Source organism: Natrix helvetica, assembly GCF_964273705.1.
Source record: "Natrix helvetica genome assembly, chromosome: 15".
In the NCBI taxonomy this organism is placed as follows: Eukaryota; Metazoa; Chordata; class Lepidosauria; order Squamata; family Natricidae; genus Natrix; species Natrix helvetica.
This window is the reverse complement of record NC_138565.1, coordinates 3,107,805-3,135,032: the sequence shown is the minus strand read 5'-3', so window position 1 is coordinate 3,135,032 and position 27,228 is coordinate 3,107,805. Positions and strand designations below refer to the sequence as shown.

Genomic DNA, 27,228 nt, shown 5'->3' with positions numbered 1-27,228 from the left:
AAACAAAACCACATAGTGGTTTTATCTATTTTCTGTCTCCTTTTAATTTCCAGTGCTGCTTTTTTCCACCTTGTCTTCCTGTCCCTCATTTATGTCCCCTTCTACTTCCTCCTATTTCTTGTTCGGTATTTCCCTTTGATTTCCTGGCTTTCCTTTACCATTAAGGTTTCACGTGCACTTTTCAACTAATAATAAACGGAGGTGAGCATCGCCCCCTAGAGTCGGGAACGGCTAGCACACATGTGCGATGAGGAAGGTTCTTAGGCCTTTCACCTGTCCAGCAGGTTGCAGATGATGCTGTGTGACCCACTTCAAAGAAATTCACAGCCTTCTTCCTTCCTCTTCTGCCGTTCTCCTCCTCTAGCATCCACGAGTACCGGTTATCCAGCTGGTTAGGCCAACAGGAAGATGTACATCGCATCGTGCTCTACCAGTCGGACAGCAGCCTCACCCCTTGGACTCAACGCTGCATCCGGCAGGCCGACTGCATCCTGATCGTGGGCCTGGGGGAGCAGGAGCCGACCGTCGGAGAGGTGAAAGAAGTTTTTTTTTTTTAAAAAAAGAGATTGATTTTTGATTCCGGCTTTGTTAGATCCCGGATCCAGTTTTCAAATTTTTGGGGGGGATAAAAGGGTCCCAATAATCCTTGACGTACGACTGCAAGGGAGCCCCAAAATTTCTAAATGAGATTAATTCTGTGAAGTAAGTTTTGCCCCATTGTATGACCTTCCTTGCCAACTGACCTGGGCCAGTCCTGGGGGCCGAGGGAAGCTCAAACAAGGGCTCTGAGTCGGAGGCAGAGAGGGAGCTAAACAGCAGTGAGGCAGAAGAACAGCTGGAGCCTGTTCCCAGTGTGCGCATGCGCAGAGCTGCCAGAAGACAAGACCAACTAAGAAAGCAGGGTCGGCTTAAGAGTAAAGCCACACCTTGGAGGTGATTGGCCCCTCCCAGAGGAAACAAAAGAGGGACAAATGGGGAGGGGGCTTTTGCAGGAAATAATTCATTCCTTCGGTCGTTTCAAGAGTGGAAAGTTCTGTTTGCGACTGTAAGAGACTCTGTGCCAAGTTTTGCCTTGCCCTGCGTTTGGAAACTAGTTATCTGGCAGCTCTCCAAGCGAGATAAGGTTCGTGTGGATAAACATTCCTCTGAAAGAATGTTTGCTAAGCCTTGCGGACTGCGAATGAAAGGAATTCACAGTCGTGTAAATAAAAGAGGATTTGCTAGGAACAAGACTCTGCTTCAAGCTTTCTAAGGAAGCCTCGGTCAGAACAAAGTTTAGGAAAGCAATCCTCTGGATTTTATTTGCTGCGCGGTAGTCCTCGATGTACAACCGTTGGCTTCAGTGTTGGGTTCCAGATCCCGTCGCAACCAGTACGGTGCAACGGGGCCCGGCGTCGCCCACATGCTGGTGCGCTGCTTTTTAAGGAAGCCTAGGTCCGAACAAGGTCCATGACCTCTTGGCCCTCTGGGGAAGAGCCCTCCCCCTCCCCTGAGTCCCCCCTACGTCCCCCCTAATGGTCAGCTGACACCTCCCCACCCCCTGATTTTCTGTACCAGTTGGAACGGATGCTGGAGAACACGGCGGTCCGAGCTCAGAAGCAACTGATCTTGCTGCATCGCGAAGACGGACCTCTTCCTTCCAGGACCGTGGAGTGGCTCAACATGCGAAGCTGGTGCTCGGCACACCTTCATCTCCGCTGCCCTCGCCGAGTCTTCTCCCGGCGGAGCCTGCCCAAACTGGTAAGAGGCTGCGTGGCTGTGATGTCATCCAAGGCCCAGATGTTAGCTGCATTTCTCCAGGGCTCTGATTTCCTTCCTTCCTTGCTAGCTTGCTTCCTTCTCTCCCTCCCTCCTTCTTTCCTTCCTTCCCCTCTCCCTCTTTACATCTCCCTCCCTCCTTATCTCCCTCATTTCCCTTCATCTTCCTCCCTCCCTCCCTTCTTTTCATCTTCTTCCTTCCCTTCCACCCTCCCTCTTCTTTCCTTCTTCACTCCCTCCCTCCCCCCAGTCTTCTTCTTCTTCCCATCACCTTCCTTCTCTCCTTCCCTAGTTTATGGATATATTTTCCTCTTCTCTCCCCTTCCATCTCCTTTCTTCCCTCCCTCCCTCCCTTCTTTTCATCTTCTTCCTTCTCTCCCTCCCTCTCTTCTTCACATCTCCTTCCTTCTCTCCTTCCCTCCCTCCCTCCTTCCTTTCTCCTTCCATCTCCTTCCCTTCCTCCCTTCTTTTCATCTCCTTCCTTCCCTTCCTTCCTTCTCTCCCTCCCTCTCTTCTTCACATCTCCTTCCTTCTCTCCTTCCCTCCATCCCTCCTTCCTTTCTCCTTCCATCTCCTTCCCTTCCTTCCTCCCTCCCTTCTTTTCATCTCCTTCCTTCCCTTCCACCCTTCTGTCTTCCTTCCTTCTTCCCTTCCCTCCCTCCCTCCCTCCATTCTTCTTCCCATCTCCTTCCTTCTCTCCTTTCCTCCTTCCCTGGTTTATGGATATTGCAATTATCAGGTGATGCACGAATCGAAGAGGAAAAAAAACACATTATGATTAGCAAATTGAAGGTGAGCGATTATGGAGCACAAAACCAGCAGTCGGTCCAATAGTAATTGGAGCCCTACGGGCAATTCCCAGTGGGCTGCCTAGAAAGATGGATATTTTGAGCTTATTAGGCCTGAATAAGGATGCGGTGGCTCAATGGCTAAGATGCTGAGCTTGTCAATCAAAAGGTCACCAGTTCGATGGTTCGAATCCCTAGCACCGCGTAACGGAGTGAGCTCCCGTCACTCATCCCAGCTTCTGCCAACCGAGCAGTTTGAAAGCACATAAAAAATGCAAGGAGAAAAATAGGAACCACCTTTGGTGGGAAGGGAACAGCACTCCGTGCGCCTTTGGCGTTGAGTCATGCCGGCCACATGACCATGGAGACGTCTTCGGACAGCGCTGGCTCTTCGGCTTTGAAACGGAGATGAGCAGCGCCCCCTAGAGTCGGGAAGGACTAGCACAGATGTGCGAGGGGAACCTTTACCTTTTACCTAAATCTACCAGCAAACGCACCCTAAACCTTTTGGGCCACTCAGCCTTATTCCTGCTTTCCTTCTTACGATGGTGTTAACGGTATTGGCCAACTCTGAAAGTCTTGCTTGTCTTGATCTCTGGTTTAGAAAGAAATGTACGAACGCGTCTTCCAGAAACCAGCCGACAGACACTCCGACTTCTCCCGGCTGGCTCGCGTCTTGACTGGGAACGCCGTAGCTTTGGTCCTGGGAGGAGGTGGAGCACGGTAAGAGTGGTTTGGAAAGACCTCTTGGCTTCTTGATTGCAACGCGACAAATGGCTGGATCTTTCTCCTCCTTCTCCTTCTCTATCTTCTCCTTCTCCTCAACTATCTTCTGTTTCTTGTTTTTCTTCCTTGACTATCTTCTTTCTCTCGGTCTCCTCCTCCTCTTTCTCCTTCTCCTTCTCCTGTCCTTTATCTTCTCATCCTCTATCATCTTCTTCTTCTACTTCTCAACTATCTTCTCTTTCTTGTTCTTCTTGACTATCTTCTTTCTCTCAGTCTCCTTCTCCTCTTTCTCCTTCTCTTGTCCTTTATCTCCTCCTCCTCTATCATCTTCTTCTTCCACTTCTCAACTATCTTCTCTTTCTTCTTCTTCTTCTTGACTAACCTCTTTCTCTCCCTCTTTTTCTTCTATTCCTTCCCCTTTGCCTTTCCTTTATCTCCTCCTTTATCATTTCCTTCTCTTTCTCCTTGTCTACCTACCTCCTCATCCTTCTCTATTTCTTTCTCCTTGTCTTTCTTCTCCTTATCTATCTCTCTCTTGGCCTCCCTTTCGCTCTTTTCCCTGCTCAGCCCCCAAAAAGCAATTCCCCCCCCCCCACGTCCACCTCCCGCTTGCATCCTCAGTGAAACTCTTTCAGGTTTGAGATAATTTTAAGAGTTTGGGGGCATCTGCAAACCGCTCTTTGAACATGTCACACCATTTTTTTGTCTGTTGGAGCCGTTCGCCCGCTCCCGGTGGCAGGGCGGGGCAGGGAGGGCTGGGCTGGGTTGATGCCTGCTGCGCCCCACCAAGCGAACCTTGGAATTTTCTTGTCTCCTGTAACTTTCGGAGGGGTAATTAGCTCCTGGCTGCAATCCCCTCGTTTGATTGTTCTAGTATTTTGGGAGAGCTGCCATAAGTAGCATCGCCCACACGTTGTTCCAAGCATCGAGAGCTGTTTCTTGCCTCTCTTCCTTTTGTTCACATCCGAAATCCCCCTCCTTTCCTGCCTTCCTGCCTTTCCTTGATCCCAGGGGGGGAGGAGCAGCAGCTCCAGGCATTGGTGGGAAGAGGGGTGGGCGGGAGAGGAAGGGTGAACCCCAACCCCCAGCTGAAGGTCTTCCGAAACACAAGCTCATCTGAGATCAAGTTAGGTTTTTTTTTTATTTTAAATTTCTGCAAGCCCTTCCTTTGGGTGCTTGCTCGCTTGCAAGCAATAGACATAGCTCTTAGACTTATATGCCGCTTTTCCGTGCTCTTGCAGCCCTCTCTAAGCGGTTTGCAGAGTCAGCCTCTTGCCCCCCCAGCAATCTGGGTCCTCCTTTTACTCACCTTGGAAGGATGAAAGGCTGAGTCAACCTTGAGCCAGTCAGGATCGAACACCTGGCAATGGGCAGAGTTAGCCTGCAGTACTGCATTCTCACCGTTGTGCCACCGTGGCTTCGATAGATAGAAAGAGAGACAAATAAATAGACAGATAGACAGACAGATAGATAGATAGACAGGCAGGCAGAGAAATAGCAATCGCAGACTTCTCCCTCCTTCTGTTTGAAATCTTTTTTCCTTCTCTTTCTCCTTCCTTCCTTCCTTCCTTCCTTCCTTCCTTCCTTCCTTCCTTCCTTCCTTCCTCTCAAATTATTTCTTTTCCATATTTTTCTCTCTTGATCCTTCCTTTCTCTCTCTATTCCCTTTATTCCTTCCTCTCTCCTTCCCATTCAAATCTTTTTCCTTCTCTTTCGCCTTCCTTCTTTCCTTCCTTCCTCTCAAATTGTTTCTCTTCCATATTTTTCTCTCTTGATCCTTCCTTTCTCTCTCTATTCCCTTTATTCCTTCCTCTCTCCTTCCCATTCACATCTTTTTCCTTCTCTTTCGCCTTCCTTCTTTTCTTCCTTCCTCTCAAATTGTTTCTCTTCCATGTTTTTCTCTCTTGATCCTTCTTTCTCACTCCATCCCCTTCCTTCCTTCCTTCCTTCCTCCTTCCCTTTCAAATCTCTTTTCCTGCTCTTTCTCTTTCCTTCCTCTCCCTCTCTCCAACTGAGGGAAGGCTTGCTGGGGTCCCATTTATTTGGATTCGCAGCTTGGAAGCGCAAAGGACTTTTCTGCGAACCGAAAACTGATCTCAGATCATTTCCCAGCTTCCCGTGACTGCCGCTGCTTTCCTCTGCTAGCAACCACAAGTGTCTTTCTATAAATGTACGCTGCAGGAAATTAAATGTTTAATATATATATTTTAAAGGAAAATTAATCAACACCTCCCCACACCTTTCTTCTCCCCAAACTCTGCTGCTCCTGCCTCTCCAGAGGCTGCTCCCAAGTCGGGGTGATCAGAGCGCTGAATGAGGCTGGAATTCCCATTGATATGATTGGTGGCACATCCATTGGTTCCTTCATGGGGGCCCTCTACGCAGAAGAGAGGAGCTACACCCAAATGAGGATCAAAGCGCGACAGTGGGCCATGGTAAGAGACTTCTCATTGCCAGTCAAGCCAGCCGGATGTAAAAATAAGAGCAACCCTCCCTGCCTTCTAGCACTGATGATGTTACCAAGCTGGGTCATGAAACGTCTGCAAAAAAATAACAGCCCGCCAAGCCAGAGCTTCTGTATATAAGCAGAGAGGAAGTCCCTCTCTCTTCTAGCACTGATGAAGTTACCTAGTTGGGTCATGAAATGTCTCCAAACCACCCACCACCACCAAACTCAAAGACCCCCAAGGACCTCACTGTTTTCTCATTTCACTCCCTGGGTAGCTGAGTGGACCCTTTCTGTTCATTCAGCCTCTCCTTAAAGCTGGACTTCAGGGAGTAGGGAAAGTATTGGTTTATTTTATTTTCGATTTTTTAATTGTTCTTATCCTGTCTTTTATTACTTTAAAAATCACTCAAGGGGGTGAATGTATATAATATCCCTTCCTATTTTCCCCACAGCAACTATCTTGCGAGGTAGTCTGGGCTGAGAGGGACGGACTGGCCCAATGTCACCCAGCTGGGTTTCATGCCTAAAGTGGGACTAGAACTCCCAGTCTCCTGGTGATTGGCCCAAAGTCATCCAGCTGGCTTTCGTGTCTAAGGCAGGACTAGAACTCACATCTCCTGGTGATTGGCCCAAAGCTACCCGGCTGGCATTTATCCCTAAGGCAGGACTAGAACTCACCGTCTCCTGGTGATTTGCCCAAAGTCACCCAGCTGGCCTTCATGCCTAGGTTGGGACTAGAACTCACATCTCCTGGGGATTGGTCCAAAGTCATCCAGCTGGCTTTAATGCCTAAAGTGAGACTAGAACTCACGTCTCCTAGTGATTGGCCCAAAGTCATCCAGCTGGCTTTCATGCCTAAGGTGAAACTAGAACTTGCGTCTCCTGGTGATTGGCCCAAAGTCACCCAGCTGGCTTTCGTGCCTAAGACAGGACTAGAACTCACATCTCCTGGGGATTGGCCCAAAAGTCACCCATTTGGCTTTCATAGCTAAGGCAGGACTAGAACTCACCATCTCCTGGTCTCAAGCCTAATGCTACAGCAGACTCCCTAAGACCTTTGCTCCAGGTTTAATACCTCTCCCCTCGTCTTCCTCTTCATTTTCTTTTCTCTTTCTCTCCTTCCACATGCTGCCCTGCTTAGAAGGAATTGAGGTAATTGAGGCTGGCATTGAGTGGTTTTTATCGCATTTGCTGTAACGGCCACAATGGAGCCCCCCCAATACACATCGCTTGGGGAGGAGCATGGGCAGTCCTGGAGTCTGGGGAAGGCTCGGATGAGGGCTCTGCGTCGGAGGCAGAGAGGGGGCCAGGGCCGTTTGACAGTTATCAGCTGCCTTCGGAATCAGACATCAGTGAGGCAGAAGGACAGCTGGAGCCTCTTCCCAGTGTGCGCATGCGCAGAGCTGCCAGGAGAAGGCAACAGCTAAGGATCAAGGGTCGACCCAGAAGTAAAGCCACAGATAGACGGGGAATGACCCCTCCCAGAGGGAATAAAAGAGGAGCGACTGGGGAGTGGAGTTTGCAGGAGACCATTAGTTCGCTTAATTAGTGTGAAGATTCATTCCTGACTGCTTGCCAAGGAATTGCTGCTACAGCGTGGAGTTTGGAATACATCAGCCTGTCAGCTCTCCAAGCCTGTTAAAGGTCTGTAGTTGTGAAATCTCGCGAAAGACTGTCAGCTGGGACTTTGCTGGAGAGGAATTCCCTTTAGCCTAAATAAAAGAGGTTTATTGGGACGAGGAGTTGGCTTCGTGCTTCTGGGAAGCCTAGATCAGAACAGCATTGCCCAGTCCTTGATAGGTTGGTGGTAAATCAAGCCCTTCTGTTGATTGACGAGGGGCCTGTTTCTCAGGCTTCAGTCACCTCTCAAAAATAGTGCCGCGTCTGCTTGGGCAGGCGGTTGGACTAGATGACCCACAAGGTCCCTTCCAACTCTGTTAATCTTTATCTGTAGGGTCAGGTGAGTGATCACCAATCCCTCAGGTCTGCTACGTAGATTTTTTTTTTACTTCTCTGGCTGTTTTTGGACCTGCTCGTCCAACAATGATAAGTAGCTGCAAAATCGAAGGCGTTCCTGGGGGGACTGACCCAGATTGGATCCTGCAACGTGGATTTTTTTTGCCTTCCTTCGGAATCTAGTTTTAACGAAAGCTTCAGCATCTCGTCCCGTTCTGTCCGCGTGCCCCCCCCTCCCCTCCTGTCCCCTCCCCCGGTGCTTTCTGGATCATCAGTTTTGCCTCCCTTTGCAGAATATGAATTCGGTATTCAAAACGGTTCTCGACTTGACCTACCCCATTACGTCCATGTTCTCCGGAGCCTCGTTTAACAACGGCATCAGCGCCATCTTCAGAGATAAGCAGATCGAGGTAGGTGTGGTCTCCTGCGCACAGCACAAAAGTTTTTGACGGTTTGCGTGGTGGGCGAGGGGAAAGGCGGCGTGTATCATTTAAGCTCGGTTTTTGTTTCAAATGCGATGTGCAACATCTGGCTGTTACTCCCAGAAGCTGTTTTTTTTAAAAAACAAGTTTTATTTTTTATTTTTTATCAATGTAAACATACCTATTTTGTGGACTGGATGAGATCTTTTTTATACAACGTTAACAATAAGGGTCTGCACCTGCGCAGGGAAGTAGGTCGCCAGGGAAGACTAGGGTAGTTTACGAAAAGAAGGAAGGAGGGATGTAACCTTACAGACAGAGGGGGAAATAGAAATGTGTTTATAACCGTTTTATTAAAAAAAAAAAGATGGGAAGCTTTTTCCCTTCCTTTCCCTTTCCCTCTCTTCTCCTTGTTCTTTTTTCCCTTCCTCTCTTCTCCTTTTCTCACTCCTTTCTTTTCTCATCTTTTCTCCTCTCCTTTTTTCTTTTCTCTCCTCTTCTCCTTGCTCCTTTTATCTTCCTCTCCTTTTCTCACTCCTTTCTTTTCTCCTCTCCTCTCCCTTTCTCTCTCTCTTCTCCTCTCCCTTTCCCTTTCTCTCTTTTCTCCTCTCTTCTCCTTGCTCCTTTTATCTTCCTTTCCTTTTTGCACCCCTTTCTTTTCTCCTCTCCCTTTCCCCTTCTCTCTTTTCTCTTCTCTTCTCCTTGCTCCTTTTTCTTCCTCTCCTTTTCTTACCCTTCTTTTATTCTCTCTTTTTGCCTCTCTCTTCTCCTCTCCCTTTCCCCTTCTCTCTTTTCTCCTCTCTTCTCCTTGCTCCTTTTTTCTTCCTCTTCTCACTCTTTTCTTTTCTCCTCTCCTTTTCCCTTTCTCTCTCTTCTTCTTGCTCTCCTCTCCTCTCTTTTCCTCCCTAATATTTCTACTGTTTTTATCTGGTCGAAAGCTTCTTCAATCAGAATTAGATTAAGAGGCAGGCAGTCAAGCCATTTGTACGCTGCCTCGCAGCACCAGCAACGGCTGAGGGTGGCGAGGGTCGCCGGTGGCCCACCCCAGTGGTTTTTCCAGGGTGCCACCCCCTCACTCGTAGAGGTGAGGTCTACGGGTGCAGCAGGCAACTGGGCATTCCCCAGGCAGCTCCTTGGGGTGTTCAGATCTGGTTTTGAATGAACTCGTTCGCGTTGATCCCTCTCCTCTAATGAGCTCTTTCCGTGTGGCAGGATCTCTGGATTCCTTTCTTCATTATCACCACGGACATCACCGCCTCCGCTATGAGGGTCCACACGGACGGTAGGCCTGACCGGGGGGAACGATTTGGGCAAGGGAGGCTGGTAGGCTCTTTTTATAGACCGTAGAGCGCAAGAGGGGATCGTGGGAATCCTCCCCCACACCAGGACAGCCCAACCCTCATAAATGTGAGCATCTGAATTTTGATCACATGATCGTATATGGCCGTAAGTGTGAAAGACGGTCAGAAGTTTTCTCTTTCCGTGCCATCGTAACTTTGAACCGGTCACTAAGCGCGAACTGTCGTAAGCCGAGGACTAGCTGTGAATGAAAGAATGATATATTTCCTCCCCTTACGTAACAGCAGGTCTAAAAATGCAGCAGTGGCCCAACATTGTGGAAAGCTTTTGGGAAAAGTGTATTTTCTAAAAGTAGCTAATCACACCCCCTTTTTTGTAGTAGTAGCAGTAGTAGTAGTACCATAAGATTAGGGACGTGGTGGCTCAGGGGCTAAGACGCTGAGCTTGTTGATCAGAAAGGTTGGCAGTTCGGCGGTTTGAATCCCTAGCGCCGTGTAACGGAGCGAGCTCCCGTTGCTTGTCCCAGCTTCTGCCAACCTAGCAGTTCGAAAGCACGTTAAAAAAATGCAAGTAGAAAAATAGGGACCCCCTTTGGTGGGAAGGGAACAGCGTTCCGTGCGCCTCTGGCGTTTAGCTGTGCTTCTTCATTCTTCTTCCTCCTCCTTCTCCCCTCCTCCTCCCCTTCCTCTTCTCCTCCTCCTCCTCCTCCTCCTCCTCCTCCTCCTCCTCCTCCTCCTCCTCCTCCTTCACCCTCCCTCCTGACACTGAAGCCGTTACCTAGTGTGGGTAACAAAACAACTGCAAGAAAGCAACCAAGCCCAGAGAGCAGTTATAAAGAAGAAAATTGAAAGGAGATATACAAACATTATCACCGTAGGAAAAACGGGATATACAAAAATTATATCCCCATGTCAGTTCATTCTTCGATGTGTAACCTTTAGCATGAATTGCAGCCTTGCGACATCTTCCCATGGAAAGAACCAAGTCTTTTAGTTCTGCAGCTGTTATAATGTGAAACCAAGATTGAACGATTGCTTCTATTAACCTGGGTTTTATTGCTGGGTCACTTTAGTCGGCTCCATAGATTTTAGTTTCTTTAGTCAGCCCCATAGATTTTTCCATTGGGTTAAGATCTGGGCTATTCCCAGGCCAATTCCAGCAATGGAATAGGATTATCTGGAAACTCCCCTCCCCCACCCAAAAAGTGAAGTTATTAGTCATCAAACGTCAAAAAATACACTTTTCCCAAAAGGTTTTCCCCAATTTTGGCCACTACTGTAAGTGTAAACTCTTTCTTTCTTTCTCTAATTGACTCTTAGAAGAAGCCAAGCTGAAAATAAGGGATGGAACCTCACTGAGCTATCCAGGTCTGATGCTGCACTCCAAGTGCTAAATGGCCTAGAATAGTAATTAACTAATTAAAGGTCTTTTCGGTGACTTTAGTCCCCATCAGCCAAGAAAGCACTGACTTTGACAGCATATTGGTTGGCTGTGCGGCGTTGTTTTCGAATCCTCCCCAACCGCAAAACGGTTGCCTTTTAAATCACGCTGGGCTGTCCCCAGATCCGGGGGTGGATTCTTCGCCCTTTTGAGGATCTGTTTGCTTCCTTCCTCGGGGCTCACTCCCCCCCCCCCCCCAAAAAAAAACCCTTGGAAATAGCACAAAATTCAACCCTGCTGGTTAAGGGAAGACTCAGCTCGGATTTTTCCAGCATCTCAACCCTGGGAGCAAATCCAACCTTTTTCTGCTGATTAAAACAATTTGGCTCGTAACGGTGATAAATCTCCCCATTACAGAGCCGAAAAGGACGAATGGACCCAATTTAAGAGACCAGCATACTCTCTCTCTCTCTCTCTGTGCCGTGCAGTTTGGCAGGGAGACCGAGCGGGTTTTGGAAGAATCTGGTTACCCAAAATGAGTTTCTTTTCAGACTCCTGGTCTGTTCCCCAACCCACCTTGGGGAGAATTATTAGATTATATTAACAGAGCTGGAAGGGACTTTGTAGATCATCTAGTCCAACCCCCTGCCCAAGCAGGAGACCCTACACCATTTCTGACAGATGGCAGTCCAGTCTCTTCTTGAAAGCTTCCAGGGATGAAGCTCCCACAACTTCTGAAGGCAACATGGGTTAATTGCTCTCACGGTCAGGAAATTCCTCCTTATTTCCAGGTTGAATCTCTCCTTGGTCAGTTTCCATCCATTATTCCTTCTCCGGCCTTCGGGAGCTTTGGAAAATAGCTTGACCCCTTCCTCTCTGTGGCAGCCTCCTTCTCTTCTCCTCCCTCCCTTCTTTCTTCTCTCTACCCTCTCTCTCTTCTCTACTCCCCCTTGCTCTCTCCCTCTCCTCTCCTCTCTTTCCACACCTTCCCTCTCTCCTACTCTTTCCCTCCCTTCTTTTTCTCTTTCCTCTCTTTATCGCCCTTCCATTCTCTATTTTACATGGTGTATTCCCGCCTCTTAGCAAACCCCATTATCAGTGGCATTAATAATTGTATTCTCAAAGAAAAAAGAAAACAAATATTTTCCATATTGCTAGTTTTTTCTTTTAGAGTTATACCTTTATACGAATTCCATTTGTTTCCTCTCCCCCCGTAACAACCTCTTTTTGGGACACAGTGCAAGGCAGATTCAAATCTCCCATTGTCCTCATACTGGTGTTACATACTTTTACATCATTAAGTGCCCTAATTTCATCTCATGTTATGATTTTAACTATATACGATTAGGCGTATTTCCATCTTTTCCCTCCATTTTTTCCCCTCCTCTAATAACTTTCCCAACTAATGTTTTTCTTGTTTGTAACCTGGCACAATCCTTTCACCTTCCATTATTAATACATATCAGCTAACCTACTATTTTTATTCACCTTAATTAGTTTACCTTCGATTCCTTTTTGCTTGCAATCCTTTCTATACCCTACGCACATATTACATTTCAGGGTTACAGTTAATTAAAGTTCACAATAGTGTATGCTTTGCAAACATTCCTGATCTATTGCTCTCCCGTTCAAAGGTTGCCTGTGGCGCTACATCAGAGCCAGCATGTCTCTCTCTGGTTACCTACCCCCGCTCTGCGATCCCAAGGACGGACATCTTCTAATGGATGGCGGTTACATCAATAACCTCCCAGGTACTCAAGAGATTCCTGTTCCTTTGGCATGGGATTCTTTTCCATCCCTGAATTTCTACAGCATGGGTGGCCTTCACATCCAGGAAGAGCCAAATGCACAGGTAGAGGAAAGGTGGCACCTGGCTCAACGGTAGCAACTATGAGAGGGATCTTGGAATTCTAGTGTTGTGGCCTGTCAGTTGTTGGCGCGCCCACCATCAACCAAATCAGAGGTGTGGGAGTCAGGGTCAGGGTCAAGGCAACTGAGGGGGAAGAGGGAATGGAGCTGGCAGAGAGGCAGAGGCCGAGCCTAGGCTGTCCATCAGCCCTCAGATGGAGAGTCAACAGCCCCCAGTTCTGGAAGTGGCAGATGAGGAAGAGGAGGAACAGCTGGGTTCAGTGGTTGGCACGCGGATAGACAGAAGGCAGAGAGGAGAGGAGAGCAGTGGAAATCTATGGGCCGGTCCTCGGGACAGAAGAGCAAAGCTCTGGGGATAAAAGGCAGGGGCAGAGATGAATAGATGTGGCAGACAACTATTCAGCTCCCTGCCGGACAGACGTGTTAGCTTGCATTGAGGTTGGGGAGGAGCATGGGCCAATCCTGGAGTCTGGGGAACGCTCGGACGAGGGCTCTACATCGGAGGCAGACACGGGCCCGAGGCCGTCTGGCAGTGATCAGATGCCTACGGAGCTAGACAGCAGTGAGGCAGAGGAACAGCTGGAGCCTGTTCCCAGGGTGCGCATTCGCAGAGCTGCCAGAAGGAAAGAACAACTCAGAAATCAGGGTCGACTTGGGAGTAAAGCCACAGGTGGAGGGTGATTCCCTCCCCCTAAAACATAAAAGAGGAGCGAAAGGGGAGTGGGCTCTTGCAGGAAACAGGAGTGTGAAGATCTGTCCATGAATCTCAGAGACTCTGTGCCTAATCTTTCCTTGCACCTCATTTGGAAAATATTTACATGGCAGATTTCCAAGCTAGATGAGGCCTGTGGTCATAAATACTCCTTTGAAAGGAATTTGCTGAAGGTGAATGAGAGGAATTCACATTCGTTTAATAAAAGGGGTTTTGTCGGGACCAGGACTCTGCCTCGTGCTTTTTGGGGACGCCTAGGACAGAACACCTTCATCCAAAGACATCCTGTCCTTCAAACGGATTTTGAATCCAGCTTTTCTCCGTTTGGTCTCCCGGCGCTTCTCGAGGTCCGCCGTGTTCCTCAACCACCCTCTATTGAAAGAGGAGCAAACAAAAACGCTCGGCCGGCACCAGCCGAGCGCGATTGTTGTGTTTCTTTGAGACGGAGCGGCATTGTGCGGCGAGCGGATTTGAAAAGCCGAGCTGCTAAATCTCTCGCGCCGTCAAACCAGCCGGGGAGCCTAAAACGGCCCTTTTGTTGCGGCTGAGTTCTCCGGGCCTCTTTCAGATTTCTTTCTCGCTTCCCTCGTCTTCTCCCCCTCGCCTCCCTGAGGGGAAAACGTTGAGTCACTTCTTCCCTACAAAGCGCCTTTTCTTCCCTCAAGAGAAAACCCTTTTCAAGGCCAAGAATAGCAGGACGATGGAGGCCTTGTAAATTGTGAAGAGATTTTTTTTTTTTGGGGGGGGGGGAGAGAGAGAAAGGAACTAGAAGACCTCCAAGGTCCCTTCCAGCTCTGTTATACTATATTCTGTGCGTTTCATTGTTGGCCAAGCCATCTCAAGTCTCTTTCCCGTTGAAAACGTGGCATTGGGCGTGTGCACGCAAGGACTATCACTGCGGTAGGGTCTCCTGGCTGAGCGAGGGGAGGGCTAGAAGACCTCGGAGGTTCCCTTCCAAACTCCGCTCTTCTTGCTTTCTCCCGACAGCGGACGTTGCAAGATCCATGGGAGCCAAGATCGTCCTTGCCATCGACGTGGGCAGCCGAGACGAGACGGACCTCACCAATTACGGAGACGCCCTTTCCGGCTGGTGGCTGCTGTGGAAGCGGTGGAACCCGTTAGTGGAGAAAGTGAAGGTGAGGTGGTTAAATGGTCGTAGGTCGAGGACCTAGTGGCTTTTGAAGGGAGGCGGCGCAAAGGCAGGTTGACTTCCCCTGTTTGCGCTAAGCTGGTTCTCTATTTACAACCCCCTTTTGTTTAGGGACTGCTCAAAGTTACAGCAGCTCCGAAAAAGTGACTTATGACCAGTCCTCACAGCTGTTCTTCTGTCTCACTGATATCTGACTCTGAAGGCAGCTGATAACTGTCAGATGGTCCTGGTCCCCTCTCTGCCTCCGACACAGAGCCTTCCCCAGATTCCAGGACTGGCCCATGTTCCTCCCCAACCCTCCTCACTGTCTGACTCTGCTGCCAGTTCCGCAGTCCACTAGTGGGCCACAGCACACACACACACACTCTCTCTCCCTTCTGGGCAGGTGCTGAACATGGCCGAGATCCAGACTCGACTGGCATACGTCTGTTGCGTCCGGCAATTGGAGATGGTGAAGAGCAGCGACTATTGTGAATATATCCGGCCGCCCATCGATCGCTACGGGACACTGGACTTTGGGAAATTCGATGAAATCTGTGTGCGTTGTGGGGCGGGGAGGGACAGCAGAAGGAATGAAGTTGGGAAGGGGAGGTGCATGGCTGGGAAGGGAGGTGGCGTTGAAAGCAGCCGCCCCGGGTTCAAAACTGCTGTTGTTTTGACACAAGCCCAGCCTCACAAGCAACAGATTGCCCTAAAGGGGATTGTTTGGGCATACGCTGGGGGTAAAGGAGTCCTTTCGCATTGGTTGCTGGGAATCAAGGATCCAGTTTGGGATGGCCACTGGAGATAGATAGATAGATAGATAGATAGATAGATGGATGGATGGATGGATGGATGGATGGATGGATGGGAGGGAGAGAGGTATGATAGATTAGATAGATAGATGATAGATGATAGATAGATAGATAGATAGATAGATAGATAGATAGATAGATAGATAGATGGGAGGGAGAGAGAGATGATAGATTAGATAGATAGATAGATAGATAGATAGATAGATAGATAGATAGATAGATAGATAGATAGATAGATAGATAGATAGATAGATGATAGATAGATAATTATTTATTTATTGAATTTATTTTTGCGCCTGTTTGCCCATGGTGACTCAAAGTGGCTTACAGAATATAAAATCACATTTAAAACAATAAAAACGAACAAAAGAATCAAATAAATTAAGATAGATAGGTGATAGATGGATGGATGGATGGATGGATGGATGGATGGATGGATGGATGGCAGGCAGGCAGGCAGATGATGGATCGATAAACAGACATATGGGTAAATAGACATGATGGATAGAGACAGTGATAGATAATGAAGAAGATAGATAAGAGAATGGATGGATAGCTAGATGATAGGATCAAAGGAAGAGATAGGTTGGTAGGCAAGTAGGTAAGTAGATAGATAGATAGATAGATGATAGATAGATGATAGATAGATAGATAGATAGATAGATAGATAGATAGATAGATAGATAGATACATTCTCCTTCTCTCTCTTTTCTCTCTCACTTTGAGTACCTGTAGATAGATGGATTATATATATAATTAGACTCATAGGATGAAGGGTCCTGAGAAATCATCTAGTCCAACCCCCTGCTCAAGGCAGGAGACCTTATTATACCATCCCTGACCACGATGGTCCTGTCTATATTTGAACGCCTGCAACTGGTTGGCCTAGTTGTCAGCCACTGATTCCCAACCCCCCCTCCCCCCCAGAAGCAGGCCAGGTCCACTTTTTTTTCTCCCCCTCCCGGCAATTTCCTTTCCTTTCCTCCTTCAGGAAGTCGGCTACCAACACGGGAAGACGGTTTTCAATGTTTGGTGCAGGAGCGGAGTGCTGGAGAAAATGCTGAAGGACCGGCAGGAAGGTTGCCAGTCAAAGCCATCTTGCGTGGGTATCCCCTGGCACCGTGTGTGTGTGTGTGTGTGTGTGTTTGAGAAGCCAGCTCAACCAAGACTTCTTTTTAGTTTTAAATTTTATCGTTTAAAAAAAAAATAATTTACATTTCTTAGTGCTTAATAAACATCGTGTTGTCTTGGGTATCTAATTCACTTAACCGTACTGATTGCATTCTTAATCCCTGCTCCTTCCCCCCCCCCCCCCCAACCGCCGGTAAAATAGATTCCATGTTTGATAGTATTCTGTGCCTTGTTTCTGTTTCGTTTTCAATGTCAATGTCAATCGGAACAACTGGACACAAGGACAGTCGTCCCCCCCGCCCCCGCCGAATGCCATCACTCTGCTAAACAACTAATTCCCACAGCGTTGTCAAATAATTTACTGAGACTGTATTACTATTATTCTTCTCTTCCTTCTCAGTATCTATCTCTCCCCACTTATGGCTATAAACACGTTGCTTGTATTTTTACAATTTAAATTGTTTTATTTGTTTCCTAGTATGATTTGATTGCTTATTAGTAACTTATGACTATCACTAGGTGTTGTATCTTTTTTATTCTTGATGAACATATTTTATTCTCCTTATGTACGCTGAGAGCATAGACACCAAAGACAAATTCCTTGTGTGCCCAAACACACTTGGCCAATAAAGAATTCCTATTCTATTTATTCTGTTCTTCATTCCAATATTCTATTTCTGTTCTGTTCATTCCAATATTCTATTTCTATTCCTATTCTATTATTCTGTTCTGTTCTATTCTATTCTATTCTTCATTCCAATTTTCTATTCTATTTCTATTCTATTCTATTATTCTGTTCCATTCCGATCCGTTCTTATTCTATTCTATATTCCATTCCATTCAATTATTCTATTCTATTCTATTCTATTCTATATTCCAATTTTCTATTCTATGTCTATTCTATTATTCTGTTCCGTTCCGTTCCATTCTTATTCTATTCTATATTCCATTCCATTCAATTATTCTATTCTATTCTATTCTATTCTATATTCCAATTTTCTATTCTATTTCTATTTATTTCTATTTCTATTCTATTCCTATTTTTTTCTATTATTCTGTTCTGTTCCGTTCCATTCTTATTCTATTCTATATTCCATTCCATTCAATTATTCTATTCTATTCATTCCAATTTTCTATTCTATTTCTATTATTTCTATTTCTATTCTATTCCTATTCTTTTCTATTATTCTGTTCTGTTCCGTTCCATTCTTATTCTATTCTATATTCCATTCCATTCAGTTATTCTATTCTGTTCTGTTCTATCCTCTATTCTATTTCTATTGTAAGGCCAGCCTTCAAAGTAGGAGAGAGAGAAAACGCTTCCAGCTGAGGGCAGAGAGACATTTCAGCTAGGCTATGAAGACCAGCTATCGACGAAAACCACGAGGGGCTTGCATCAATGTGCCACAACATAATGGCCAGCGCAACCTTCCTTACTTTAATTGGATGTGTTTACTCAAGATTACAGCCAGCGTCCAAAGATTGCGATGACTCAGCTTTGCAATTGCTAAGATGTTCAGAGAGAGGCCAAGGATGCGGGGAACGACCCCTGTTTCAGTTGTGTAGGGACCAACAAACGAAGGAAGAAGAAGAAGAAGAAGAAGAAGAAGAAGAAGAAGAAGAAGAAGAAGAAGAAGAAGAAGAGAGGAAGGTTTTCTCCTTTTAGGGTTCCAAGAATTCACTGGGGAGGGATGGTTACTGGTGGACTGTAGTCTGGATTCGCAGGAGGGAGGGAGGGGAAGGGCTGCTTCCCAAAGGCTAAAGAGGCAGCAGAGCATAGAATGCCAGGTAGGCAGGAACAGAGAAAAGCCGGTCCCTCCCTCGCCGTTCACAGAGATATCCATAAACATACAGATCGTTGCTTCAATCTGGCAAGATTCTGTCTGCTGGCGAATGACAATAAAGCAACTACTCAGAAGTAACTCCAACTCTTTGTTGGTTCTTGGGCCTGGCCATGACCAAGAGACCCAGTAGTGCTCATTCTTTCTTTCTTTTCCTCCCCTTTCAGTACATGACGTGCCCGACAACCTCTTTCACGGATTTGGCTGAAATCGTCTCCCGGATTGAACCGGTGAAGGCCATCATAGTGGATGGTGAGTGAACAGAGGGGAGGGAGGGAGGCTATTATCAATAAAGGAGAATATTTGACTCCTCATGGCAGCTGAGGAGTCATACACCTGATTGTGAAGTGAATCTGGCTTCCCAAAGGACTTGGCTTTGTCAGAGGGTCGCATAACGGGATCACGTGATGCCACAATAGTCATAAATTCAGAGCCCAGCCTCTGATCATGTGACCGTGGGGGTGCTGCAGTGGTCGTAAGTGTGGGAACCGTCACCAAACAAACTGATAAGTCAAGGGCTACCTGTCTAGATAGATAGATGATAGATAGATAGATAGATAGATAGATAGATAGATAGATAGATAGATGATAGATAGATAGATAGATGATGGATGAGAGGGAGAGAGATGGTAGGTAGGTAGGTAGGTAGGTAGGTAGATGATAGATAGATAGATAGATAGATAGATAGATAGATAGATAGATAGATAGATAGACAGACAGACAGACATGGATAGATGGTAGACAGATAGACACAGAGACAGATAGACGATAGACAGATAAATAAATAAATAAATAAATAGAGGATAGACAGACACATAGATAGATAGATAGATGGTGGATAGATAGAGATAGATGATACAGAGACAGACAGATAAATAGATAGATAATAGACAGACAGACACATGGATAGATAGATGGTAGACAGACAGAGAGATAGATGATAGACACAGAGACAGATAGATAGATAATAGACAGACAGACACATGGATAGATAGATGATAGACAAATAGACACAGAGACAGACAGATATTTTTAAAAAGCATGTTGATATTTTGGATAGTTTCTCCTATTTCATTTGCTAGAAGAAGCCGGAGGCCTATTCAGCTACTCTCTGGGTGATCCAGCATGAGGATGTCAGCTTAGCGTTTCCTTTCCCACTTTGGCCCTGGCTTAAAACAAACCCTCTCTGGCTTCTCTCCCGTTCAGACGAATCCGACTACCAGACCGAATACGAAGAGGAGATCTTCGACATCCAGAAGGACGACTACGTCAATTTCCTGAGTAGCCAAATGGAAGAATATTCCGATTCTGTAAGTAGAACCCTATAACTTGGGGGGGGGGGTTGTCTCTCCCTGTCAGCGCCCCCTTCTCACCCCCAGCTGTGGGAGTTCATCTGGTTTGATTTAAGAAGGTTTTGATGGTCGACCTCTTGCAGTCCTTTTTTTTTTCCTTCTCCTGCGCCTTTGACGTTGAGTCATGCCGGCCACATGACCACGGAGACGTTTTTGGACAGCGCTGGCTCTTTGGCTTTGAAAGGGAGATGAGCACCGCCCCCTAGAGTCGGGAATGGGCAATCCCCAGATTTGTAAGGGTCAAAGAGACCAAACCACGAGGGGACGCTTCAAAAGCCCAATCCAATAAATTTTTGTTCCTCTTTTATCTCCAGCAGGATCAAGAAATCCGGCTACGCAAACCTATCCGCGGCGACTCCGAAGACAGCCAACTAGCAGCGTAACAAGACCGCGGCTCTAAAGACCCACCCACCCCATTGCCATCTTCCTGGGGCACCTCTCCCCACCCCATTTCTCGGTGTAAAAAACCAAGGTCCATCCACGAAAGCGATGGGCATCCGCGGATGGACAGACGAAAAGCCCCTCTCCGGTGCCATCTGCCTCTTTGCAAACTCTCGGCGTCTGCGAGAAACTTTGGACGGCGGCTTCGGGACCTGGGGCTTGCGCGAAACCGAGAGGGAAGGGAGAAAGCGGGGGGGCGCAAAAAGGAACCCGTTTGAATGAATCTGGCTTGAAAGGGCGAGGAGGGGAGCCTGGCATTCTTCAGCCCACTGGATCTCACGGAGTTTGGCACCGGCGTCTCCAAAGGGAACTGAAAGGTTACCCCGGGAATTTGCAGCTAGCGTAGGGGACGCGTTCTGCTCGCGGCCGAACGGCTGAGATGGAAGCCATCTGCCGGGAGAGTGGGGAAGACACAAGCGTCGTGATGACAACAGCAGTGACTTTCACACACACACACACACACACACACACACATCGGTTTGAACCACAACGCTGCTGCTTACTGCAGAATGAGCTTTCTTGGTGCAAGAGGCTGTGTTTTGTTTTTTTAAATTAACCGTCTTAAAAACTTCCCCGGAAAACCCTCCACTTATTTATACCGGCGTCCCTTTCAGCTCATGCGCTCCACTCCGCCTGACATGGAGGAGCTGCCGTTCCTGTGTTATTATACTGCCAAATCTCTCTTTTTTTCCTCCCCCCATCCTCGCCTCAGGGGTTCTTAAAAGAGAATAATAATAATAATTATAATAAAGCTGGAAACCGTCTCCTGATGTGCTGCGTGGGTCAAAGGCACCGGTGGGGCGTTTTGCAAATAAATCCGGAGGAAGGGGTGGTATTTGAGGATGGGGAGGGTTGGGTGGGTATTAATTTCAATATAGGAAGTCCTCGACTTGTGGCTACAATAGCAGACTTATATACCGCTTCGCCGTCCTTTTACATCCCTCTCTAAGTGATTTGCAGAGTCAGCCATCTGGGTCCTCGTATTACACACCTCGGAAGGATGGAAGGATGAGTCAACCTTGAGCCGGTCAGAATTGAACTGCAATACTGCATGCTTACCATGGAAGGAAGGAAGGAAGGAAGGAAGGAAGGAAGGAAGGAAGGAAGGGCAACAGCAGTAGCCCTTAGACTTATATACTGCTTCACAGTGCTTTTACAGCCTTCTCTAAGCGGTTGACAGAGTCAGCCTCTCTGGTATATAAGTCTTAAGTGCTATTGCTATCTCTATAGCTTCTCCGTTGAAACTGGGATGGAGTTCCCCGTTGTAAAAGGAAGGGGTCTCATCTCTCTCGTCCTTCTGACCGCCCGTCGATGGTCACCAATTCATTCTTTCGATTTTCCGCCTCTTTTTGAGATAATAATGCAAAGTGGAATTGAGGATTCAGCCCTGGGGATGCAGCCTGCTAAAACCAGGCTTTCAATCTGACATCACCCACAGGCTGGAAACACCACGTGGTGGATATTTGCACGAGGGGGAGTGTGCAAACGGTGGGGGGGGGGTAAACACCCCACCCAACAACCCAGCATTGTGTAGGCAACCCATTCCCAGAGGTGCAATTCAAATGCGACATTCTTTTCTTCTTCCTCCGAGAAACAGATGGATCGGTTGAGACTTGAGAATAGCCTCTCGCACGAAGGCTGGGAAATATATAAATAAGTCTGCTCAACGTCTTCAATTGCACTTCCCCGAAGGAGCAACAAACCCAGGATTGGGATTCAGCCGATTCGGACCGGTTCGGGCAATACGGATGCTAATTTTTTTACATGTGATTCGCCAAAAAACTGTAGTTGCAAGAACTGGCTGGCCCCGCCCGCCCCTTCCGTCCCCGGAGTCTCCACACACCCCGTTTTGGGTGCCTGGTTAGTCCATGGTCCTTACGGAGACTCCGGGAGGGCGAAAAACAGGCCTCCCAGATGTCTGGAAACTGGCCCGTTTCCAGCCTCCGGAGTCCAGGGGAGGGCATTTTCGCCCTCCCGGAAGCTCAAGGAAAGCCTCCGGAGTCTGGGGGAGGGCAAAAACACCCTCCTCCGCCATGGTGCAGGAGGCTGAGTAGGCCACGCCCTCCCAGCAACCAGGCAGAGGACTGGTTGCTAAACTTTGAATCCCACCCACCCCATTTTTTTTGTAAAGAGTTTTTTTATTTTTCCTTTCAAATTCATTCTTGGATATACATTCTTACAATTGTTACTTAACATGTCAATTCATATCATTTTTCCGCCTGTATATTTACATTTTGATGTGTTCTTATTTCCCCTCCCCCTATATTAATCATGTGTCGTCCGAGATACTTATTTCATCTTTTGTTCCTTTTTCTTTCTATTTATTTTCCAGCCACTCGTAAAATTGCCCCCATGTCCTATTAGTACACTGATTCCTCCTTGTCCTTTATTCTCAATGTCAACCTATTCATTTCTGCACAGTCTTAATATCTTCTTTATCACCTCCCCTTCCGATGGGATATTGCCTGCTTTCCAATTATTGTGCAAATACAATTCTAGTTGCTGTTAGCCCCCCCTCTTTTCTAACCCCCCCGGCCCCCCGGTTCAAATTGGTCATTGGAGAAAAACGAGTTTGGCCGTTTTGCAGAAGCAATCAAGTCTTTTTAAGGCAAAAGGCTCTGCATTGGGCTGAGAATCCAAGGTTAAAAAAAAAAACCTTGGGGCGCGTGCTTCTAGTCCACATGAAGCATTAATAAACCGAGATGCTTTTATGAAGATCAACATCAGGTTGTTGTTTTTTTCTCCTCGCCAAGAGAATTTAGCGTGCTCCCAGGCCAGCTGGAAAGAACCTGCCAAGGAATGTGATTTAGAACAAGAGTCAAATTTATTGGATCCCAGCCAAAAGCTGGATCCTGAGATCTTTAGATCGAGCTAAATCTATGCCGATCGTAAAAATCCAAGCGGAAACTGCAGCAAGACGAGTTTGTTTGCAAGATACTTGTCGAATTCAGGCTATTTTCCTGGATACTCTTTTCGAATCCTCTTCCTGCTCAATTTCTTCTCTTTTTTCCCCCTATTTAATGGTCAGCATTTTGAGCCCATTAAAACCGTTCCGGCTACCCTATTTTTAGCCCCATCGAAGGGGTAACAGGTTTTGGCACACAATGGTTAGGTCAATCTCTTCCCCCCCCCCCCTCTCTCTCATGGGCCTTTCCTGCTATTTCGGCTTCCCAACGCATCTTGATTTGCTGCTGGATTTTGGTAAATGAAACTCAAGGGATAGCTGCTAAAAATAGGAAGGCTGAATTAGGGGATTGTTTTAAGCTAGCATGTTATATGTTAAGTAGACAACCGATGTTTGTGGAAAGGTTTCCTGCTGGCCCCCCTTTCTCCCACCCAACAGATCTGTTGCTTTGGGAGGCAGAGGTAGACTGCTCTTGAACCTGGAGGTTTCACTTAATTGAAGAGGCAACGCATCCGAGCAGCGCAGCTTCTCCTTTTAAGGCCAGAGAGTTACAAAATAGCTTCAACCACCTCATCCATCTTCGCAGGAACTCGGTTTTGCCATTCCTGGTTTGTAGGTGGGTAAAAGTACTTTAAGGGACGCGGTGGCTCAGTGGCTAAGACGCTGAGCTTGTCGATTGGAAAGTTCGGCAGTTCGGCGGTTCGAATCCCGAGCGCCGCATAACGGAGTGAGCTCCCGTGACTTGTCCCAGCTTCTGCCAACCTAGCATTTCGAAAGCACGTAAAAAATGCAAGTAGAAAAATAGGGACCACCTTTGGTGGGAAGGGAACAGCCTTCCGTGCGCCTTCGGCGTTGAGTCATGCCAGCCACATGACCACGGAGACATCTTCAGACAGCGCTGGCTCTTCGGCTTTGAAACAGAGATGAGCACCACCCCCTAGAGTCGGGAACGACTAGCAGATATGTGTGAGGGAATGTGGACTCCAAGTCTGGAAAGATTCTTGTACTGGATGGTGGAGAGAAAAAACCCAGTAATAGGGTTTGACATCTGAACAGAAAACCATCCAACTAGTCATATTCTTGCCTTTAGCCATAGCTCAATGGGAACAAAATGTAATGCAAAATTGTTTCTTGTAGGAAATTGGTGACGCATCAAAGTGATTTTTTTAAAGACAGCTAGAGAAGGAGCGACCTTTGTAATGCAAAGCAGCAGTGAGTATCCATCGCCTCTCTGGATTTAAACCCACTGTTGCCCTGTCGGTTTTTCAGCCTCAGTTTCCAGGTCTGTAAAATGGCTAGTTCTAGTGAAGACAAAGGACCAGGGGAGACATGGTCACAGCCTTCCAATATTTGAGTGGTTGCCACAGTGAGGAAGGGGAGAGGGGGGGCAAAACAGAAATAGAAATTGGAAATCCCTTTGTCTGATATAGGGTTTCCTGCTTGGGGGTGGGGAGGTTAGACTAAAAGACCTCCAAAGTCCCTTCCAACTGTTATTATTCTGTTATTTAGCCTTCTCTTCTTTGTTACTCATCAGCCCAACTATTTCATCTATTTTTTTCCTACCTGCCTGGAGTCTGGGTCCATCATCAAAGATAGGATCCCGGAACCTGCTCTGTTCCCCTCTCTCTTGGCATCATCTTCATTATCCAGCAATTATAATCATAATTATTCCAATAAGCCTTCCCCACCCACCCCCTCTTCCCATCAGTGCAATTTTTCCCCAATTAATGTTTCCTACGAAGAAGGGATTGTACAGTTTGCTGCCTTCTGCTTTGGAAGGAAAGTATAAATAAAATACATTCATGCTTAGAGAAGGCAGCATGAATCGTTCAGGCTGGCCAATGGTGATTTTCTCCTTGGTAATTCCTCGATGCATTGTTTTCTGCTTGTTTATTTTGTCTGGAATGAATCCTTGCTTATCGGGCTGTTGGCTGCTGGAGAGGATGGTTTTGAGTTCTATTTTCTCCCTTCTTGGCTTTTTTTTTTAAAAAATATATATATTATTATCTCTTTCGAATGGTGTGTGAATGGGCTTTATCTCTATGTGTCCATTGATGGCTGATTTGTCCAAATGCCAAGCTTCCAGGGAGTCTCTACATTTCCTGGATTTGGCTTTGATAGCAGAGGCTCACTGATTCGCAGTTGACGCTGTGGTTGAGTCTGTCCCCATGCTGTGAAATTAAGGACTTCTCGTTCTGTCTTCTGACCGCTAAGTTGGCAATCAAGGATGCCCTCAGCTAGTCCTCTCTCTACCCAGCGACTGTGAGAGTCCCTACACTGTATGCTGCAGATGACTCCTGATTTTTTTCTACTTGGGCTACAGGGTTTACTTAAGATGTTTTGGGAAGGCTATAGTCCATTTGTGTACTGCTGTATTTATATATACAGTCTGTTGGTGAGATGGTTTTGATGTAGGGCAGTGTTACCCTGTTTCTACTTGCTTGTGCTTTGTGAATTGAGGGGTCAGGCATATATTTTTTCACTCAAGTTGTGTGTGGGTAGAGAGAGATAGCAACTTTCTTTCCCCCCCAATTTTTAAAAATTACTTTACTTTTATTCATATTTATAGACCGCCCCCTCTCCCAAAAGGGACTCGGGGCGGTGTACAGTCAATACATAAAAGATACATAGATAGATCAATACTTAGATATTTAAATACATAAATAGTTAGATACTTAGATGGAGGAGGTTAAAAGAACTGTACATTAAAGTAAAGTATTTAAAATACAATCTTTAAAAAGACCCCTAAAAAAAATACCCCAAAGAGTTAAATTTAAAATGGTTCCCCAAAAATGCCAATTAAAATATATCTGCCAGGAGGTAAAAGCTATGGGTGTGCCAGGCCAGCTAATCGAAACAGGTGAGTCTTTAGTTTTTGTCGGAAGGAGCGGAAGTCGGTGGTGGTTCTAATGTCCATTAAACAGAAACACACACAAAAAGAATCATCCTTCATTACATCTTGCAGAAAGTGTGTCGATTGGTTACAAATCGATTTGATGCGTTACTACCACAATCCTTCTTGATACTCCCTTCATATTGAATCGTACATTTTAAATCAAAAATCTTTATGTATCTTTACTATCAATGTACCACCATTCTCATTTAGCTAGAATTATTTAAACGTGCTTTTACCTGGAATCATTTGTATTTGAAGACACAGCCACCTACTGGCATTCCTTAACTATTCCAATAAACCTCCAATAGTTACCCTCTTATAACATATTCTGAAAGGGGAAAAAAAATCAATTAATAAGCTATCTAAACATCGCAACTTTCTGATGGTGTTAGAACCACAGTATGAATTCCGAATTGGCCCTTTAAGGACTTAAAAATAATGGGCTGAATGTACAGCCACGGAAGGACAATGCGTCCCAGAGAGTGGACAGCCCATTCTCCGGCCTCCCTATTAAAGGAGCACTAAAGATTTGAGATTTTGAGATGTTCTGTCTTTGAAACAGATTGTCCCCATTATATTAACACCTTGCCAAGGACAGACTGGGCCAGTCCAACTAAACAGAAGACGGAGACCCATCAAGAGGTCAGTGGCCGGTGGCACGTGGCCACTTTCTTTAGGTGGACCCTGTGTGGTTTTTTCCTCCAAATCTCCAGCATGGAGGGCCTCTCCACCCTTTCAACCTTGCTCGGCCTCTGTCCGATTGCTGACAAAACAACGGTGTCTGGGATTTGAGGGATCCCAAATCTTGCCCATCCTTAGCAGCACAGGCAACTTTATTTTGTCAGGCGTGTACAAGACAACAAATATAAGCATAAACATGGACATGGACACAGGAAATGGGGACAAATAAATGGGGACGGTAGGATAGGGACGGTAGGCACGCTGGTGGGCTTATGCACGCCCCCTTTATGGACCTCTTAGGAATGGGGTGAGGTCCACGGCGGACAGTTTGAGGTTGAAGCTGTGGGGGGTTTGGGGATGTAACAACGGAGTCAGGTAGAGCATTCCCGGCGTTGACCACTCTGTGGCTGAAGTCGTATTTTCTGCAATCGAGTCTGGAGCGGTTGACTTTGAGTTTGTATCTATTGTTTGCCTGTGTGTTATTGAGGTTGAAGCTGAAGTAGTCGTTGACAGGTAGGATGTTGTAACAGATAATTTTGTGCACTACACTCAGGTCAGACTGAAGACGGCGAAGTTCTAAGTTGTCCCAACCCAAAATTTGGAGCCTGGTGGCATAAGGGATTCTACTGTGAGCAGAGGAGTGGAGGACTCTTCTCCTGAAATACCTCTGGACCTGCT

The 27,228-nt window shown here is 46.7% G+C and overlaps 1 protein-coding gene across 2 annotated transcripts in view; it reads left to right on the top strand.

The window, feature by feature from the left end:
* Positions 1–20,832, top strand: part of PNPLA7 (patatin like domain 7, lysophospholipase) — a 68,957-nt gene extending 48,125 nt beyond the window's left edge. The window contains exons 23-35 of one of the 2 annotated variants that reach the window (XM_081967213.1): positions 365–533; positions 1,558–1,740; positions 3,151–3,269; positions 5,551–5,707; positions 7,971–8,087; positions 9,312–9,381; positions 12,413–12,529; positions 14,347–14,495; positions 14,895–15,047; positions 16,295–16,405; positions 18,443–18,527; positions 19,482–19,585; positions 19,945–20,832. In XM_081967213.1, coding sequence (XP_081823339.1) covers positions 365–533; positions 1,558–1,740; positions 3,151–3,269; positions 5,551–5,707; positions 7,971–8,087; positions 9,312–9,381; positions 12,413–12,529; positions 14,347–14,495; positions 14,895–15,047; positions 16,295–16,405; positions 18,443–18,527; positions 19,482–19,585; positions 19,945–20,010 — 1,600 coding nt within the window. In that variant the 3' untranslated portion in view covers positions 20,011–20,832. Of the gene's footprint in view, positions 1–364; positions 534–1,557; positions 1,741–3,150; positions 3,270–5,550; positions 5,708–7,970; positions 8,088–9,311; positions 9,382–12,412; positions 12,530–14,346; positions 14,496–14,894; positions 15,048–16,294; positions 16,406–18,442; positions 18,528–19,481; positions 19,586–19,941 lie in introns of both variants that reach the window. The other variant, XM_081967212.1, reaches the window with a different exon arrangement.
* Positions 20,833–27,228: the final 6,396 nt, after the last annotated feature.